The 17745-nt window shown below is 41.4% G+C and overlaps 1 protein-coding gene across 1 annotated transcript; it reads left to right on the plus strand.

Moving 5' to 3' along the window:
- The first annotated feature begins 974 nt into the window (after positions 1–974).
- Positions 975–6006, plus strand: LOC139695207 (pro-resilin-like). The gene is made up of 3 exons (XM_071593892.1): positions 975–983; positions 2400–3020; positions 5770–6006. Exons 1-3 carry the CDS (start codon positions 975–977, stop codon positions 6004–6006), a joined length of 867 nt encoding a protein of 288 aa, XP_071449993.1.
- Positions 6007–17745: the final 11739 nt, after the last annotated feature.

The following is a 17745-nucleotide window of genomic DNA, read 5'->3' on the forward strand; positions in this document are numbered from 1 at the left end:
GCTTTATGTATGTCTGTCTGCCCACATGTATTTAAGTGCATGCATGTGATTATGAATTTTATGGCTAATATAATGTGTATGTGACGATAGATTAAATGGAAGAAGGGACCAATTGGTCTCAATTTCGCCCAAATGAAGGCCTCTATCCATCTGTGTACACACGTAAGCTGCGGTGCTTGAAGTAGTTATATAGAATGTCCCTTTACAAGTATTAATATTGAATAGTGCACAAAATAATCAAAAATTATCACCACTATTATATTTCATTAAATCGGTAAATGTACAGTAATATGACAATTCTTGGAGGGATTTACACCGGAGGGTACCTGCACTTATCTCCATCTATATACTGGATATGAAGAGGTGTCAGAGGGTGGAATGAGAGGGTGGGACTATGAATGGAAAGGGGGATGGAATGCCATGCGTTGATGGAGGCCGCAATCTGGAGCGATCGGGACTTCTGGATTGTTGGGATGGGTGATTTTTTCCCTCGCAAGGAGAAAAGAGAGCGAACGCCGAGGGACGGTGGTGATGATGATCGCGTTACGAAACTGTAATTGTCCGAGCGAACGGGGAGAGAAGAGCGAAGAAGACTCGCCCTACCTCCGCCCCCTCCCAAATGGCCTAATTTTCAAGGGCCGCCCCCGCCCCCACCCAGAGGATCCCCTTGGTAAGCTCAGGGATGTGAGCAACCGACGGGGGGCGGGGAGGGGGAAGTTTGCGAGCAGAGCTGCCCAACCCTGTTGCCTCCTCTCGAGGGGGCGTGCGTGGGGCGGCGTATGGTCAGAGGGGCGCCCTCGAAACACACCCCATCCCCCCATTCTGTCCCCGTCCCCCGTCTCCACCCTTTCGGGATGCCTATATAAACCCATTGGATACGCAGATGGAGCATACAGTCCCAGCATCATCTCATCCGCTGAGCCATTTGGGAAGATCGGGAAAGATACTCACGGGAGACTTCAAAGACCGACATCATGGTGAAGGTGAGCTATCGGCGTTCCCTCGACATCAACCCTGCACCGATTTAAATGAGCCGGACTGTTCAACTCAGTGCAACTCAGGCGAATCTTGCCTTAGATCATTAACGCACCAGATTTTGGCCCATAGAGCCCACTTATCTCAATTAGATGGGATCAATACCAATGTGCGGTATTGGTAGGAGGTTTTTATGGGAAGCGACCGACAGCTGAGGTCATTTGCGCTATTAGTGATGGATGGGGAAAGGATGAAGGCGTGGAGAGAGAAACCCTGCGTCGGCATTAGCCTACTCTTAACGAAAGGCGCCAAGGGATCACTCACAATGTAACGTCCTATCCGACGGGCGGCGTACTCACTCAAAGGGCCCTCCCCAAAGCGATTCAAGTAGGGATCGGGATACCACTGAAAAATATCTGCCGCCTCCGGGATTCAAATCCGAGTCCTCTGGATGGAAAGCCAGTACGTTAGCTACCACACCATCCTGATTACCCTAATTACTATTTCTCTTCTAAATAAACACATATAAATAATTCAATTACTACCATTGATATAGTTAGTTATTGTTACAACAAGACATAATTTGGAAAAAATAATCTGGGCTAAGCCCAATTTAAAACAATTTATCACCTCCTTGGCAAAGAGGTTTTCATTAAATACGATCAAGCATTTAACAATATCAAAAAAATGAATTGGCACCTGGTATCATATAATTTTTTGCATAGCATTCGACGGAAAATATTCAAAAAGTAGGTTTCCCTGATGTAATCCTGTTGCTTAGATGCTTGTTTTTTAATTAAGTGTTGATGAGCTCATTTGATTCCGCAAAAAGGGTGAGAGAACTTCGAAACAAATTTGAAAACGTCAAATGCTTGAACAGCATAGGTAGCCAGGATTTTTGTCTTCTTAAGTAAAAACATTAAAACGAAGGGTTTTAAATAAGCAGAGGCAAAAATCACCGAATGCTGTTTATGGTTTAAACACTGTGCGCAAACTAGGAATGTCTAGAGTAACTAATGCAGTCAGAGATCACATTGTAGCATATTCTCCAGAGGGTGAACAAGCACCACAAAGAAAATACATAAACTAAAACTATTATAGAAGTTTTATTATGCATGGAAAAATTAACTTACTTCTACACATGAATATCCTATTTTCAGACTATACCCAAAGGGTACGTAAAGTGGTAGAAATAAGCTCAATTACGGGACAGGAGTAGCTTACTGAAGAGTTTAAAAATAAATTCTTGAAGAACGGTATATTTTTTTCCCTCAAAATTTAATCCATGCCATGTAAATCGACGATTTCCGAGGATTAGGAAATAAATAGGAAAACCTAGTTCCCCAAGAACTCGTTTTGAATTGCTCAAACCTTCTTGCAATATGCTAACAGATGATATTGTTTCCCTCTTGTTTCCGCTACAGGTGTGCATTCTGGCCCTCGCCCTTGCGGCAATTTGCGTCGCCGAACCCCCGGCGCCACAATACCTCCCACCTGCAGGCCAGTACGGCCCGCCCACTGAAGTCCAAGACTACATGAGCCCGCCTCCTTCACCCCAATATGGAGCGCCCTCTTCGAAGTACGGAGCACCTTCCCAACAATACGGAGCACCTTCCCAACAATACGGAGCACCTTCCCAACAATACGGAGCACCTTCCCAACAGTATGGAGCACCATCCACCAGGTATGGAGCACCTTCCCGAAGCAACGGATACCGCAAGTCAGCCGCGTCCAGTTCTTCTACCATTCGCTTTGGAAGCTCAGGTCGCCAGTCGCCGGCCCGTCCCTCCGCCAGGTACGGAGTCCCTTCAAGGAACTCGCTGCAGACAAAGGCCTTCTTCCCAGCTCCAGCCCAACAGTACGGAGCCCCAGCCCAACAGTACGGAGCCCCCGCACTCCAGGCCTACTCCGCGCTCTCAGCTAGCCAGTACAGCAACGGCCAACGCTTCGGTGGAGCTACCCACTCGTCTCCCTCCGCGGTATACGGGGCACCCGCCGCCAACGGAGGGTACTCTTACGGGAAGGCCAATGACGATGACATGTCGGTAAGGAAACACGACGGAGAAAAACCCTTTAAGCTTTTCTAAATCAACCCATTTCAATCATAAAAACCTATTTTGAAGATAATTTAAGAAAGGTCCCTTATAACTAATTAATTACCAATACCGTGGGAACACACTTGTCCTTTCTTATAATAAATTAGGCTAATTTAATTCCAATGAGTACTTCCCCCTAGGGAATTGTGACCCTCAGACAGCCAGGCATCAAACGTCGAGCATTAAAATCCCCACCGTCGGGGGAGATGTACAACTGAATGTTGTCTCGGCGTATTTCGATAAAAAAATAGTACCATATTTCAGAGAGAAATTTCTTCCCGCATAACGACATTTTCATTTAACGAATCAATGACTCATTTTTTCCCCACTACATTTTGAGAAACCCCCGGGCACCACTTTCCTTCCTATTCAATAGAAGAGTCCGGAGGCCACACTCTCTCCGTCCCTTTCTCATAAAGGAGTAATATAAAAAAGACGTAACCATTAACCACCTGAGGCTCTTAAGTGAGTTGCGGAAGCGATAAAAAAGGTGCTAAATGTGAAAATATTAATTATTGATATAATTAACAGCATTAATGTAATTATACGAGTAATGAAGACCGTGTATCGTCCGCTGATTCATAAATTCAGGAATCTCTTTTTTTTTTAAATTTAAGACCTTCATCAAAAAACGAACGAAGGTGCTCTTTGACTTAGGCCTCTGCTTCTCCCAAAATTTTTATATTAACAGAGAGCTTTTTCCTATCATCGTCTATTTGTCCGGGATCTCCTTAGTAATCCCTTTAAAAAATATTTATTCAAAATTAACAATGTTTAAGCATTTATTTCACCAAACGTGAAGCGAACAGGTAAATGCATCTGAGAGACATATCTACGGATAATTGTGAATTGCCCTGTGGGTTTTAATGAAGACAATCTTGTGGAATCTTCGCTTCCTTAAGTGGCTCAAACCTCTTTTCACTTCACACGCAAATGATTACTTCATGAGGGTGAAAGTAGCCACATTTTTGAGGGGGAGGGGGATGGACTAATTTCTCTCTTTTCCTGTTAGTTCAACCCTTTTCAACCTCAACAATTTACTCTGGAGTGCTTTGCGAGGCACGATGTCACGTGGCTGTTTGACCATTTTGGTCAAGGCAGCAGGGAAGTTTGATGATTCGCACCTAAAATATCTCTGAGAACCCATGCTGTGTATGGTATCCGCGGCATATTTTAATATCAGAAATCCTCTCCAACACCTACTATTCTCTTCTGTTGGCGTCAAGGGAATACAGAGATTGAAAATGTCGCTATTTATGACCGCTCGCTTATTTGACTTCGTTATTTGGTACAAGTTTTTCCACTAAAGAAAAAACGGCTGCGATTTTTGCAACCATCTGGAGAATCAGAAATTTTGGCGACACAAATATTTCTTCAGATTAGCTTTTTAGCGTATGATTCAATATCGGGTTAACAGTATCAAAATTGAAGACATATTTCAATTTCTCTTCCAACTTTTCCTCAAATATTACGAGATAAGATCTATGATAACTATATATACTTTGTACACAGATAGTTATTGCTGGAACCTAACCAAAATTAATGCGTAGGTACTCCCATGTTTTCAGAATTTTTTGCGACGGTTCCAATTTCACTTCCTTCGATTTTCAATGATTTTTCGCACCATGGCGAACATTTTGGAGTACTTCAACCCATTAAAAGATGATTGCTGACCTTTCTAAATATTTTCAAAAGAAAGTGAATATTTTTCTGCTAGGATAAATAAGCTTTGACTTGAAACTATTCCCTCTAGAGCTTCATAGTAATCAAAAAAATAAGAGGAATTTTGTGTGGATGTGAAAGCAATGTGGTAAAACAAACAAAACTTTCAACCAGAAAAACATGCCTGACGGACCGTCTCTATGTACAACGCACAATGAGCTTGATGCTAGAAGACAGTGGGTGGATAGTTCAGTAACTCACCGAAGGGTTCCGGGTTTAAATACAGGTATTCTAGGCTCGCCAAGACTTTGATATGGAGCGCATTTAAGTACAGCGGGGAAACGTGGTCATTGAAGCAGAAGGATAGACGTAGACTGGAGGCTTTTGAAATGTGGGTGTGGAGAAGAATGGGAAAGGTGAAATGGACAGAGAAGAAAACTAATGAGGAAGTGCTTGGTATTGTGGGTGAAGAGAGGGGTTTGTTGGGAGAAATCCTATGGAGGCAGGAAAAGTAGATGAAGGGCGTATTGATCGGTAGTGGAATGTTGAAGACTGTAATAGAGGGGAGAATTTTAGGCAAAAGAGGGAAGTGCAGGAACAGGATAGAGGAACTATCCTTATCTTGGACGGATGGAAAGAAGGGAGGAAGGAAGTTCATGGAGATGAAAACGGACTTGTAGAGTAGGATGCTAGATTGTATTTTTATGAAGAAACAATATATTTGCATGGTAGATGTGTCCATCCAAAACTAACCTTAACTAGTTCATTAATTAATAAAAAATATGTAAGGATTTTATGGTTTACAGAACTTTCTGAGAAACTGCAGGTGGTGAGGGTAAATGAATTTCCTCTCTGCTGACTCAGTCCATTTGTGAATTTTGCACCCCATACTCTCGCCTTCAAAAGCAAAAAGACCGTGTTTTCAAAGCTTGCGGTTGATTCGAAAGGTACGAATTGGCTGATCAGAGACGAAAAATCCCTTCCCCCTCCAATTCCACGATCAATCCTTACACAAACTGTGACACTAATTTTGCAGGAGCCCGCCAGTTACCAGTTCCAGTACGAGGTTAAGGATGACCAGGAGGGCACAGATTTCGGTCACCGAGAGGAGCGTGAGGGTGACGACGCCAGGGGTGAATACAGGGTGCTGCTCCCCGACGGCAGGACACAGGTGGTGACCTACACGGCTGACGAACGGGGTTACCTCCCGGAGATCAGATTCGAGGAAGCCAAAGGAGGATACGGCCGAGGACCTGCCAGTGGATATTACTGAACACCGATGGTGCTGCCTCTATTTAACGAGTGACGAATTATTTCAAAAACATCGAGAAAAACCACTAAACATGCACGATGAATGTTAATAGCTATATATATATATATATATATATATATATATATATATATACATAAAATATATATGTGTATATTTTTTTGTATATTCCCAAGGGGACAAACCTGACGATTTTTCATATCCGAAAACATAACTTTAGTGAATGGCTGTTGGTAATGAATTCATGAAAATGTTTAAGGAACAATTGCGTTTAAGCACAATCCTTGCTTTAGGAAAATGGACGCTTCCATTCTTCAATCAGACCTCCTAAATTATTTTCTATACAAACATTTTCTTCGGCCAACAATTCTGGAACGGACTGATAAATCGTCACTTTTGTGCCTTTAAAATGGAAAAATGGGTACGTGATTTATTTTATTCATGTCATACAACGAGTAATAAATATTTGTAAATGAACACGTTGATGTTTTACATTTCTTCCTTGTCCTTATGTAAGTATACAGCAAAAGGAGTATATTTTCGATTATTCGAAAGCGATTCGCGAGGAGAATGAGCTCATCCAAAGAATACATCTGGTCGTTCACTTCAATTCTCGTAAAAAACAGGATTTTTAAAGTGTTTAAAGAACAAAAATCCTATGTTTCACATTAACTTAGAAAGCTTACTTTCTCACTCTACTCATTACTCTGAAAACCTTTCTCTAAAATGAATCGTAATTCGCTCATACATTCAAAATTATGACAGTAATGCGCATGATTTTATTGTGACGTTACTATCCGTAGTAGTTTGGTGTAACCGGTCCGAAAATTTGTTGGAGGGTTTGCCCTGTCAACGCGGCCGGTCGCCAGTTTGCTTCAAGCAGTCTGATCTGAAAGACGTTTCCCCACGTGAAGTGTGTGTTTCGACTTTATAAAACGGTGCACGACACGGTCAAGCTCCACCCCAGACAATGACCCCAGCTACATTTAAATAATCGTTATCAAATTCCTAGGCCAGAGAACCACCCCGCAGCCGCCTTACACTACCAACTTGTCTCCATGCGACTTTTATTTGTTTCCCCGACTGAAGCGTTAGTTTAAATGAAGGCATTGGAAGACCGTGGAAAACATCCAAAGGCATGTTGCAACAATGTTCCTGAGAGACATTCCCGTCGAGAGGAGTTTGAGGGTGCCTTCTTAGGCGTGGCAGAAACGTCTCCACGAAAGTGTATGTTTTATTGGTGCAGGGGGAAAGAGTATATTTAAGAATTTTATAAGCTTTTGTGCAAGTGCGATCCATAAATCTATTTTTCCCGAAGAATTCATATTAATTTTATCATTGACCCTGCATATAAGTTGGTAAATTCAATACTATTCATAAAGTACAAATACCTGGCTTTATATCTTCTGTTTTTACCAAAATCAACCTTTAGGTACCAATTACCCAGCCTTCGTGTTCAAAGGACATTACGGCATGCCCTGGCATAACCGAAGGTCCTCCGTTCCTCGTTGGTTAGGCCTTTTTATTCTTTTATTTTTGCATAAACTGGAAGGACGTCTCTTTAGCAGTGATGTTAAATATGTATTATTGCCCACCATGGTAGGAAAGATAATGCCAATAAAATTAGAGAGATTAAGTGTAGAACAGGTAGATTTAAGATGCCATTTTTCCACGAACGACAAGGGATCAGAATAACATTGTCAGACCGCGGTAGGGTCTTATTCGGGCCAAAATTAGTCTGGCGTGTATTCACACCCTGCCACGAAACCTCGCGGAGGCTTTTAGGGTGCTGGAATAATTAAAATGAGTCGCAGTGTGTTGGAAATCATAGTATGTTAAACTCAAAATAGGAGGGAAAGACCTTTATTGAGATAACTGCGGGTAAAAAAATATGCCAACCTACACTATGGCACACTCAAAGTAATATTTCCACATTGATAAGACAGATTAAAGATGGTTTGGAAGAAATGGAGAGCTAATGGTAAAATAGTCATTGTTTCGATCGCGCGACACTTAAAGCACGGGTAATGAAATGATGTTGAACGCGCTTGGCACAGCTGTAAATCTTGGGATGAATTGCAATGCGCGACACACAAATTACACCTCACAATGCGCCAAGAGTGTTGGCACTAACCATGAATACATGGAGTGGGTCAACAGGGTTGGGGAGATATCTCTGTTGGGTGCGAAAAAGCGAGTGAAATTGATGAATAGATAGAGAGCCAATTAGCGATGACACTGATCAGGGCGTGGGAGTCTACTTTTAGGGAGAAAGACCAAGCCGAATGATTCTGAACGTTCATTTTGTGCCCATTCTTGGAGATTTAATGAAGCGAATAAGTTTTTCTCCAAATCACCGAAGGAAAGAACCTTAGATTTCTTCGAATAAATGAATTCTAAGGTACACAGTCAATACACTGGATGAGCAAAAGAAATTCACTTTTTCCTAAATTAAAATAGTTAAATCACTTGCGGCTAAATGAAAATTATTTCAATCGAGGTGGAGGCTTTGGGTAAATTTCACCATATGACTTCGGCTTCTACGTAATTTATTCATTTTTTATTTATTTATGTATCCTGATAGCCATTGCTTGGGTATGTGGCAGGGGATGAGTGCACAACAAACTAATTTTGACTCGGATATGACCCTACCGCGGTTGGGCAATCCGAGTGGGCCGGATTAGGATGTGGAATGCCCAGCCATTGGCTCACAGCCTTCGAAATCGGCCCACCCAGCTAAGGCCCACCCATCAGACGGCCCATGGGCCAGGCGGACTCTTTCGGTCACCGCAGAACTCTTCCCGAACTTAAGTTCAACATTTTTTCCCAGCGTTATCAGTTATAATACACGAGAGGGAAAATTTATAAATTAATTCGAGTTTTTATAGTTCCCATTTATAATAGGTTTAAGGCTACATGAGAGACTCCACCAAGTCATATCTACATATTTTTGTATTGATAACCCAAAATGTAAAGTTCTTCCGCTGTATTTTGAGTGTGAATGGCTGTATTTGCAATTTTTGGAGTTGTTGAAATGACGCAAATGGAAGAATGATAATCCTGTTGGGGTAAACAAAGGGTGATATGCATCAAATGGCTGATGAACGCTATCCATTAGAATGCCAGAATGGAAGACAATGATATCTCGGAATGCTGCGATAATATGTAATTCCAAAGTTTAAGAAAGCAACCAAGACCACAATTAACACAAAGGATTCACTACAGGAATTTGATGGAAACATACGAATATTTATGGTTTGCGTGGAAATATAAATGGCGACTGATACAGGAGTATGTCCGGCTTAAATCATGTAGTTCTTTCTCATTCTTATTGTAGGATAAAAAAAGAATGAGAAAACCATTATCTGGATTACCTAGCACTAAAGTGTCTCCAATTTTACTTATTTGTTTACCATTCAAATGGTACATTATTTATCTCTCACAATTTATTATCATGTTATTAATATACTTGGTCAGTCCTAGAAAGTAAGCAAAACGATTTTTTTTGGGCGAAGCAGACGACTAGAGTGGCATGGCGGGAAAAATGGCGAGAGGCCTTGGGAAAACAACACGGCCCACGTCAGCTATCTACGGGCGGTCATAGTCTGCGGATCGGTATTATAATGAACCCCTGTTCGACGAGGTTCCCGTCACCTTTGGTAAAAATCTCCCGTCCGTAAAATTGTGTGTTAAACTCAGGAAATAATGTCCGAAAACCATGGCCACGGTTAAGGATGCTGATGGAGATGGAGAAATGTTCCGAGTGATGCATTTTTGCTTAATAAGGATGTTCTGGAAGGTGAAAGAAGAAGTTGAGGAATTCCCTGGATATCCATCGACAGCACAGTGTGATGAAAATGTGCAAAAAGTGAGACAAATGCTCAACTCTGATTGACCCCCAAGTGTATGAATATTATCGGAAGAGTGCACGTCCATAAAACCACAGTGCATTGTATTTTAAAAAAATACTTAGCCATGAGAAAGGTGTGCCAAGATGGTCCCCAAAGTGCCATCGGAAGACTACTTGTGTGCCAATCTTGCCTTGGACTCTTGGACCGCTGTGAAAAATGCCCGAAGTTTTTAGAATAGGCGGTTACTGGTGACGAGACATGGGTCATTGAGTACGACCGAAGTAAAACCCCTTGGAGTACCATTTGGATAATGTATTTGAAGAGTTACCTACTTTCGCCTATTAGAATTTGTCCACCGAAGTGGATTTTCAATAAACAACTGCTGAATGGCGTGTTATCTTCCCCAAAGATCCTAACTTGCACCCTCCTACTATTTCTAGTCTCTTCCATTAATTTTTTTCTGATTTCACTGAAAATTCTAATCAAATGTCATACGCAAATGACGCAATAATAAACCACACCAATATTTTCGTAAAAATTATGAAACGGTGATCTCCATGATAACTGCCAATCATTTAAAAAGCGACATTGGATCCAAAATAGCTTCCTTATGTTAAACCATCCAAAGATTAAATAACTTGTGGTCTTAAGCAAAAATCCTTTACCAAATTTCACTACTTCAATAGTATGTTGGCAACTTAAATTGGATATCAACAGAGGTATTCAGGATTCAATTTCAGTATTAAATCTAAAAGATGCGATCGGTAAAAATCTCTCTTTCACTAATCACATTTAAAACACTGTTCAATAAAACGTGCAAAAACTTTGCAGAACTGTATTTATGTAAAGAAAATTAATTCATGCTTTATTCGAAATCAAAAATCAGCCGAATGGTCTCTAGCAAAACAAAAGTAAGTTTCCTGTTTTAAATGAGTTATAGATTTAACCGAAAGTAAGAATTAAAATCTTTGAGGTCGTTTGAATTCTCGCATAAGATTTATATTTCATCCCTGTAGTAAAGATCTTATCTCTCGATATGTGCAACACCTTGGTAGATTTCTCAAAAAAGTACCTCAAAGTTTCCACATTCTTTTATTTCATCTCCAGCATAAGAAACCTCGCGTGCCTCGTAAATCTCATCCAAGTCACACCGACTATCGTAAAAATTACCCAAAGGCCCTCATCATGCTCGCCTTGCTACCTTAGCCATCGGATCACGTCCTTCCAAAAGTTTTTTCAAGTTAAATCTTTAAATGAATAAATAAAGAAACTCACCAGAAAGAGCAGTCCATGTCATCGTGTTAATATCGCCCATTTAGCTTTTGATTGATATATTAGCTTATTTTACTTTTCTTACCTAATTTAATTATTTCATGTATTTTGTATGCCCTAATCATACGGCATATATGGGCTTTTATGAAAGCAATGCGCATGATTTTATTTTGAAGCGAATATCCATTGCTGCGCAGTAAAACCGCTCAGGAAATGTGGCGGGAAGTCTGCCCCTCCAATACAGCACGTTGCCAGTTGGCTCTGAGCAGCCTGAGTGGAAAGAATTGCCTCCGCGTGAAGTCTGTGTTCGGACTTTATAAAATATTGCACGACACGGCCAAGTTCCATGAATACAATGCCCCCAGGCTCACGTCCTTCATCGTTACATACTTCCAAAGCACCACCCCATTGGTCCCCTTGCCTCCGTACAGCCCCCCTAATTGGCTCCGAGCGACCTTTTTTTGTTTCCCCGAATGAAGAGAGCTGAAAGGAAAGCATTGGGAAACTGTGAAAAACATTCAAAAGCATGTATACAATGCTCCTGAGAGACATTCCCGTCGAGGATTTTCAGGCTGCCTTCTTAGGCGTGGCAGAAGAGTCTCCAAAAGTTATTTCTGCATGAGAGGAGAGTAGTTTGAAGAATCTTAAGCATTTGTACATGTGCATTAATCAATAAATCTATTTTTCCAGAAAATAAAATAAAATAATGCGCCTTGCTATTATAATGGTCCATGTATAATCGTTTTCATTTTGAGTTTTATGAGACATTCATTCGGGGAGGATGGTCTAATTATATTTCTTCATCAATGGCAGAGATACTTTTGCACTCAAATTGTCTTCATCTACTTCTTGCGCACATTTATTTAACATATAATTAATGTAGATGTGCGAAGATGAGCTGAGATACAGCCGCAAGTGTGGTGGTACTTTACTTTCCACAGACGCCGCTAGAATGCGACACCTCACTGATTGCGATCCTATCAAGCATTTCACGCGTATAAAGACCAGTCTCATCTTTTTTTGAGCACCCACTTTGTAAACTCTGCTTTATTCTGGCGCTTCCTATTTTTTTACGGCATTTTTTTACATTCCACAGTCCTGGAACGGTGCTAAAATTAATTACCACAGCATTTCATCGCAATTAAGATGTTTTATCACATTCTAAATAGATGCCGATATCCCATTAAAATTGTTCCTGAAGAGTCCCTAAAGAGGCATTTTGCCTATAAAAGAGCGTCCTTGTTAGTTGTACAGTTAAATTATAAATTGGGTTTTGTTTTACTTGCTATTGTTACTCTGTACAGCTACTTGGATAAATAAACATCTTGAATGAAATAAAAATTGTTGGCTGAAAGTTTTGAGTAAAAGTATGTACGAGTAGTAGTATTTCATGTAGTAGTTGAGGAATGGAAAAATAGGTATTTTAGCTAAATATCTCCATTTGTCCAATCAACCTAATATCTCCATTGGTCATTTTCCTCTTTTTCTCTTCACAATGACGCTTTGGGTAATCGTAATTGGGATTAATGCATTGAATTTTTTTTGCAATCATCCTTCGTCAATAATTTTGTAAATGATATCATCATCCAACCTACAGCCCAGGATTATTACATCGCACGCTTTCAGGATAGTTCTTGTAATTTGACCAACAATGGGGAGGATCCGGGGAAGGTCTATAATTCGGAGAACCACACGGACTGTGTTCTAAAGGAAATAAATCGAAAAGCCTCATAGGCGATATGAACTTCTTGTGTAGACAAAAGCTAATTCCACTAGGCTACCACGATTACCCAAAGCGTCATTGTGAAGAGAAAAAGAGGAAAATGACCAATGGAGATATTAGGTTGATTGGACAAATGGAGATATTTAGCTAAAATACCTATTTTTCCATTCCTCAACTACTACATGAAATACTACTACTCGTGAAATTTGCTTTTGCGAAGAACCACGTCATTATAAATTCAGAAATCCCTAAAACTTTACCTTGCAAGGCTCATCTGTAAGAGGCTGAATATTAAAAGAAAACCCTTCGAAAAAATTTAAGCATCCTGATGCGAGATATTACTTTATTTAAATATTTTTAAATTTTCAAATCCAAATTCTCAAAGTTATCAAATTACTTTTGGGAAATCAAGGGGCTAAACTTAACGTCAGTATGTGCAAGCAGGGACATAATAATAGAAGGACCAATATGAGAGTAATGCGCATTTTCGGGGAAAAAGAGATTTATTGATCGTACTTTTTCAAATCCTTAATTTTTTTTAAAATACCTACCTCATACCATGCATCAATAATACACTTGCGGAGACGTGTTTGCCACGCCTGAAAGGCACCCTGAAACTCCTCTCTACAGGAATGTTTCTCAGCAACGTTGTAACATGCTTTTGGATGTTTTCCACGGTCTCCTCCCAATGCTTTCCTTTCAGCTCTCTCACTTCAGTCAGGGAACAAAAAAGTCGCATGGAGCCAGGTAGGGACTGTAAGGGGGCTTTGGGACTACGGGGGTCGTGCTCCAGACCAGGAATTAGGTAACGATGAGGGACGTGAGGCTGGGGGCATTGCCATAGTGGAGCTTGACCGTGTCTTTGCTGTGTTACAAAGTTGACAAACACACTTCACGCGGTGGCACATCTTTCCGTTCAGACTTCTTGGAGCAAACTGGCGACCAGCTGCGTTGGAAGGGCAGACCCCCCACAACATCTCCCAAACGGTTTTACCGCGCTACCATGGATAGTCGCGTCACAATAAAATCATGCCCATTAATTTCATAACAGTCCATATATTTGACCCGCAACCGAGAAACATTAATTAAGGTCTTGCCCTTAGGGTGTTATAATCCATGTGGGAAATGCGTTAAGCTTTTTTCCCGTTGTCCTCTCATTGGCCAAGCGTGAAAAGTTATAATCACAAAAGAGAACCATATATGGGAGTTGATCTGCCACTGAGAAGCCTCACAAATTTCAAATGACGGCTCCACCCCGACGCCCAAAAAGCGAAACAGGCGGAGCGAGTTTAGGCGCGATGATTTACGGGCGAATCATTCGGCGGAAAGGGAAACACCATTTTTCGCATTGCACTTTCAACGCTTTCTCAAGAACCGACCCGATCTTATTATCAGTCGATGCAAGGACTGAGGGTGTAATTTGGAGAAGACCAGCACAAACACACACAAACACACGCACACCTCGTCGACGTCAAATGGAAGCGAAGAATCCGCGAGAAGAAAAAGAGAGTGTTTGGGAAAGTGAAGAGGAATGGTTTAGCCATCACTTGACTAGGCAAGAGGCTCTAGCCATCGAGTCCGTCTACGGGTCCAGGGGCACTCAATACGTCATCGAGGGGACGAGATAATGAAGGTGCCGTCTCTCCGGGCACGCAAGGGGGTGAGGAGGGCTCAGGCGAGTGGCGTTGCTGGGATGGGGGTGTTCTGCCCTGGTCCACCCGCATCTCCTCTCGATAAATCAACTCCGAACGAGATGGAAAAGCGCTCGCTGTGATAATGGCTGGAGTGCCGGAGGGCGTAGGAAGAGAGGAAAATCAAAGAATGAGCAAATGTCTTCGCTAGGAGTCCTTCGCTCAACTGATCTTCGGGCAACATCGCGGGAAGGAGGTATTTTTTAAAAATTGCTGGCTGACCGCAGTGCTACATAAGTACAAACGCTTTTGAAATGAAATCAATTTTTCTCGCTCCGTTCAGAAAAATAAGCCTTTTATGCAACCAACGGTTAAAAGTTTGAATACTTTGGAACAGGTTGCTAATCATTTTTGCTCACTTCACCAAAGTTTACTGACCTCGATTTCCTTTAAAATCTGAGTGCAAAAGAAAGAGTTCTTGGTGTAGTACAATTCTGCATCTACAAAATACACTGCTAGCCTCCGCAAGGGCGTGTGGCGTTTGGCAGAGGTTAGGTCACCAACCTGCACCCACGGTAGCGTATATATTCATGCGAAAACTCTTTCAAATTATACGCATGCAAATGCATAACTGGCAAACAATTCCACCTCAGGATACAATAAAAAATAATCAAATAAGGTGTGAGCTTAATTTTACTATATCATGGAGATGCATCATACTATGGTCTCCTCCCCCAAGGACACAGGTAGGGAATGTGGCCCAACGCTGTATATAGCGGGAATACCCCCCACAGATAGAGACGAGGGATGAAAGAGGAAACTTAAAAACAGACAGGGCAGAGCTAGCAATGCTGTGAAGAGCAGTAAATTATTTAATTGCATTCTAATGCGGTCATACGGGAGGAATGGGTTTTGACAACAAAACACGCGAGTGAAAGTGCATGCAATTGAGCAGAACTAATTATTCCCTACACGCGGAGGGTGGCAAATGGAAGTTTTGCTTTCTATAAACCCTCCGATTGGTCCAAGCCACCAATGTGTGTAGCATTGCGAATAATTTTCGAGGCTTCCATGCTGAAACATGCAGATCTGAATTCATTTAGTATATTGAACCTCGAATTGAATCGTCTTTCTTCTATTGATTCCCACCCCAACTCCACATGCATTTTAGTGACGCTTTTCAATTTATCGCAAGAGTTTTTCATGAAACGGCCTGAAAAAATCCCTTCGCCCTTCTGGCGACGTACGGTATGATGGTATATGCAGCCGATCCTTCATTTTCAGACTTATCGTTAGGATTTTTCTGGGTCAGAATTTGGCCAGCTCCTTTTCTTTCTTGGTGGTCCTTTTTTGGACCATGCGTTTCACGTATCCACTTTTCTCTGGCGTTTGGATGAGGTGTCCTTTTTCCGATGGAAATGATACGCCGTCTGAGATACTGTAGGCACGATGAACTTCTGCATTGACTGGTGAGCTTTTATGCGCAGAATGGTGGTGTGATCTCGCATCCCAATACCTGTCGATATGGGTTTTCTTGCGGTGTACTGCATGGCCAAGGCTGCTATAATGTCTTCTGCTCACCAATTCATCCAGAAAGTGCAGGACTTCATTCGCACTTCAGCATACATTGGTCGCTCGGATCATCTATGTTAAATTCCGGCATAAGATGCCAGAACTAGCAGACTCAATGACTCCTTTTTCTCACTGACAATATGGGCTATCAACTGTAGGGTTATTCAGTTACTTATTACCGGTTAGTATCCAACGCATTCCGGACGGACAATTCACAAGTACAATAATGAAGTTTATATGCATTCGCCTACAACCCACCTGGAGACGCCTGGAAAGAGACGCACGGCGGGGGGAGATGGGACGCCAGATTTGGAGTGTTTCGTGGTAATTAAATCCAGTAGTTTACCTCTATTTTGGAAAGCATGTACCTATTATCCCCTTAGGTGTTCCCCCCTTTATTTTTGTCGCGATGAGTGCGCGGAAAAACAAAAAATGGAGTATATCAGTTAAACAATCTAACTCTCTTTTTTGGTATCAAATATTTGGTCATGCCATTATAATTAGGGGGTTTAATTATATCCACAGATTATTTAATTCCAGCCATAGGTATGGGTGCATTTTCCAGAAAAGTTCTCAGAATTCCTCTTTTTAGTCATACCAGATGATAACTGTATTGCAGTTTTCAATACAAACGAAGGACGAGAAAGAGAACAAGCACTCGTGGTTCAAAGTTCATCCCTGAATATCGCGTGCCTGCCAGCAAATTTGAAAGATTTGGCGGCTCTATTTTAATCTAAGATATTTTCCATTCCCACACCTGTCAATTGCAGCATTATTTCAAACCCCTCTATTTGGCTTATTTCTTTTCTCCCTGAAAGAGTTTCTTAATGCGATGAAGAACCGGAAAGTTATAATTACTAATATGGAATATTCGAAATTTCTGGTTTAAATTTATTCCACAAATTAATTGATTCTTTTATACATATTGCTGTTAATTTTGATATATTTAGTTTGGGGAAACCGTATATTGAAGTAACTCGCAGGATGGAGAAGATAGGAGGCTCTCAGTGTGTTTATGTTATTTCATATGAAAGGCTACAATGCCCGGAAAATCCACGATAGAACGATAACTGTCAACAGAAGGCATATCTCGTCATATGATACTGTCCTGAGATGGAAAATGATTTTTTTCACAGGCTGCATGTCTCACACAGACGAGCAAAGAATTGGCAGACTGTCACTCACGGAGGATGCTTCTGCCACAGTGTAGAAATTGTAGCACTTTATCCTTACATTGGACCGATGAGCAGCCATCAAAATAATCATTAATGGGACTGATCTGATGTTGACTCTATTACAGCAATAGGACGAGGGTTCCATTTGTAGCCTTGCAACAAGGGACGAAACTTGGGTGTGATTTAGCAACCAAAGAGATGAGCAAGTGAAGGAAACCCAGCGACTCATCTCTCTCCAAGACTACTATGGTGCAAAGGTCTACGGGGTAGGTCATGCTGTCTATATTTTAAGACTCATTAGTAGTCATCCTAAGAGATTACCAGGAGAAGGGACAGACCGTCACTGGTGGCCGTGGTAGTGTTTCACTATATTAAGACAGCCCTAGAGAACAAAAATACAGAAACACATAAGACATCCCTCAGTTCCTTTCTTCTCTCCCTTAAGAAATAGAAGGTTTTAGGGGTCACTTTGTGGAAGCAATTCAATTCGGAAAACAAATCCTTGGTTATTCCACATA

Source organism: Hetaerina americana, unplaced genomic scaffold, assembly GCF_022747635.1.
Source record: "Hetaerina americana unplaced genomic scaffold, ioHetAmer1.1.p SCAF_6, whole genome shotgun sequence".
Classification (NCBI taxonomy): Eukaryota; Metazoa; Arthropoda; class Insecta; order Odonata; family Calopterygidae; genus Hetaerina; species Hetaerina americana.

Excerpts from the sequence above, each read along its gene's own strand:
- LOC139695207 (XM_071593892.1), top strand. Across the intron at positions 3,021-5,769 it reads CCAATGACGATGACATGTCG|GAGCCCGCCAGTTACCAGTT; the intron begins GTAAGGAAACAC and ends CTAATTTTGCAG.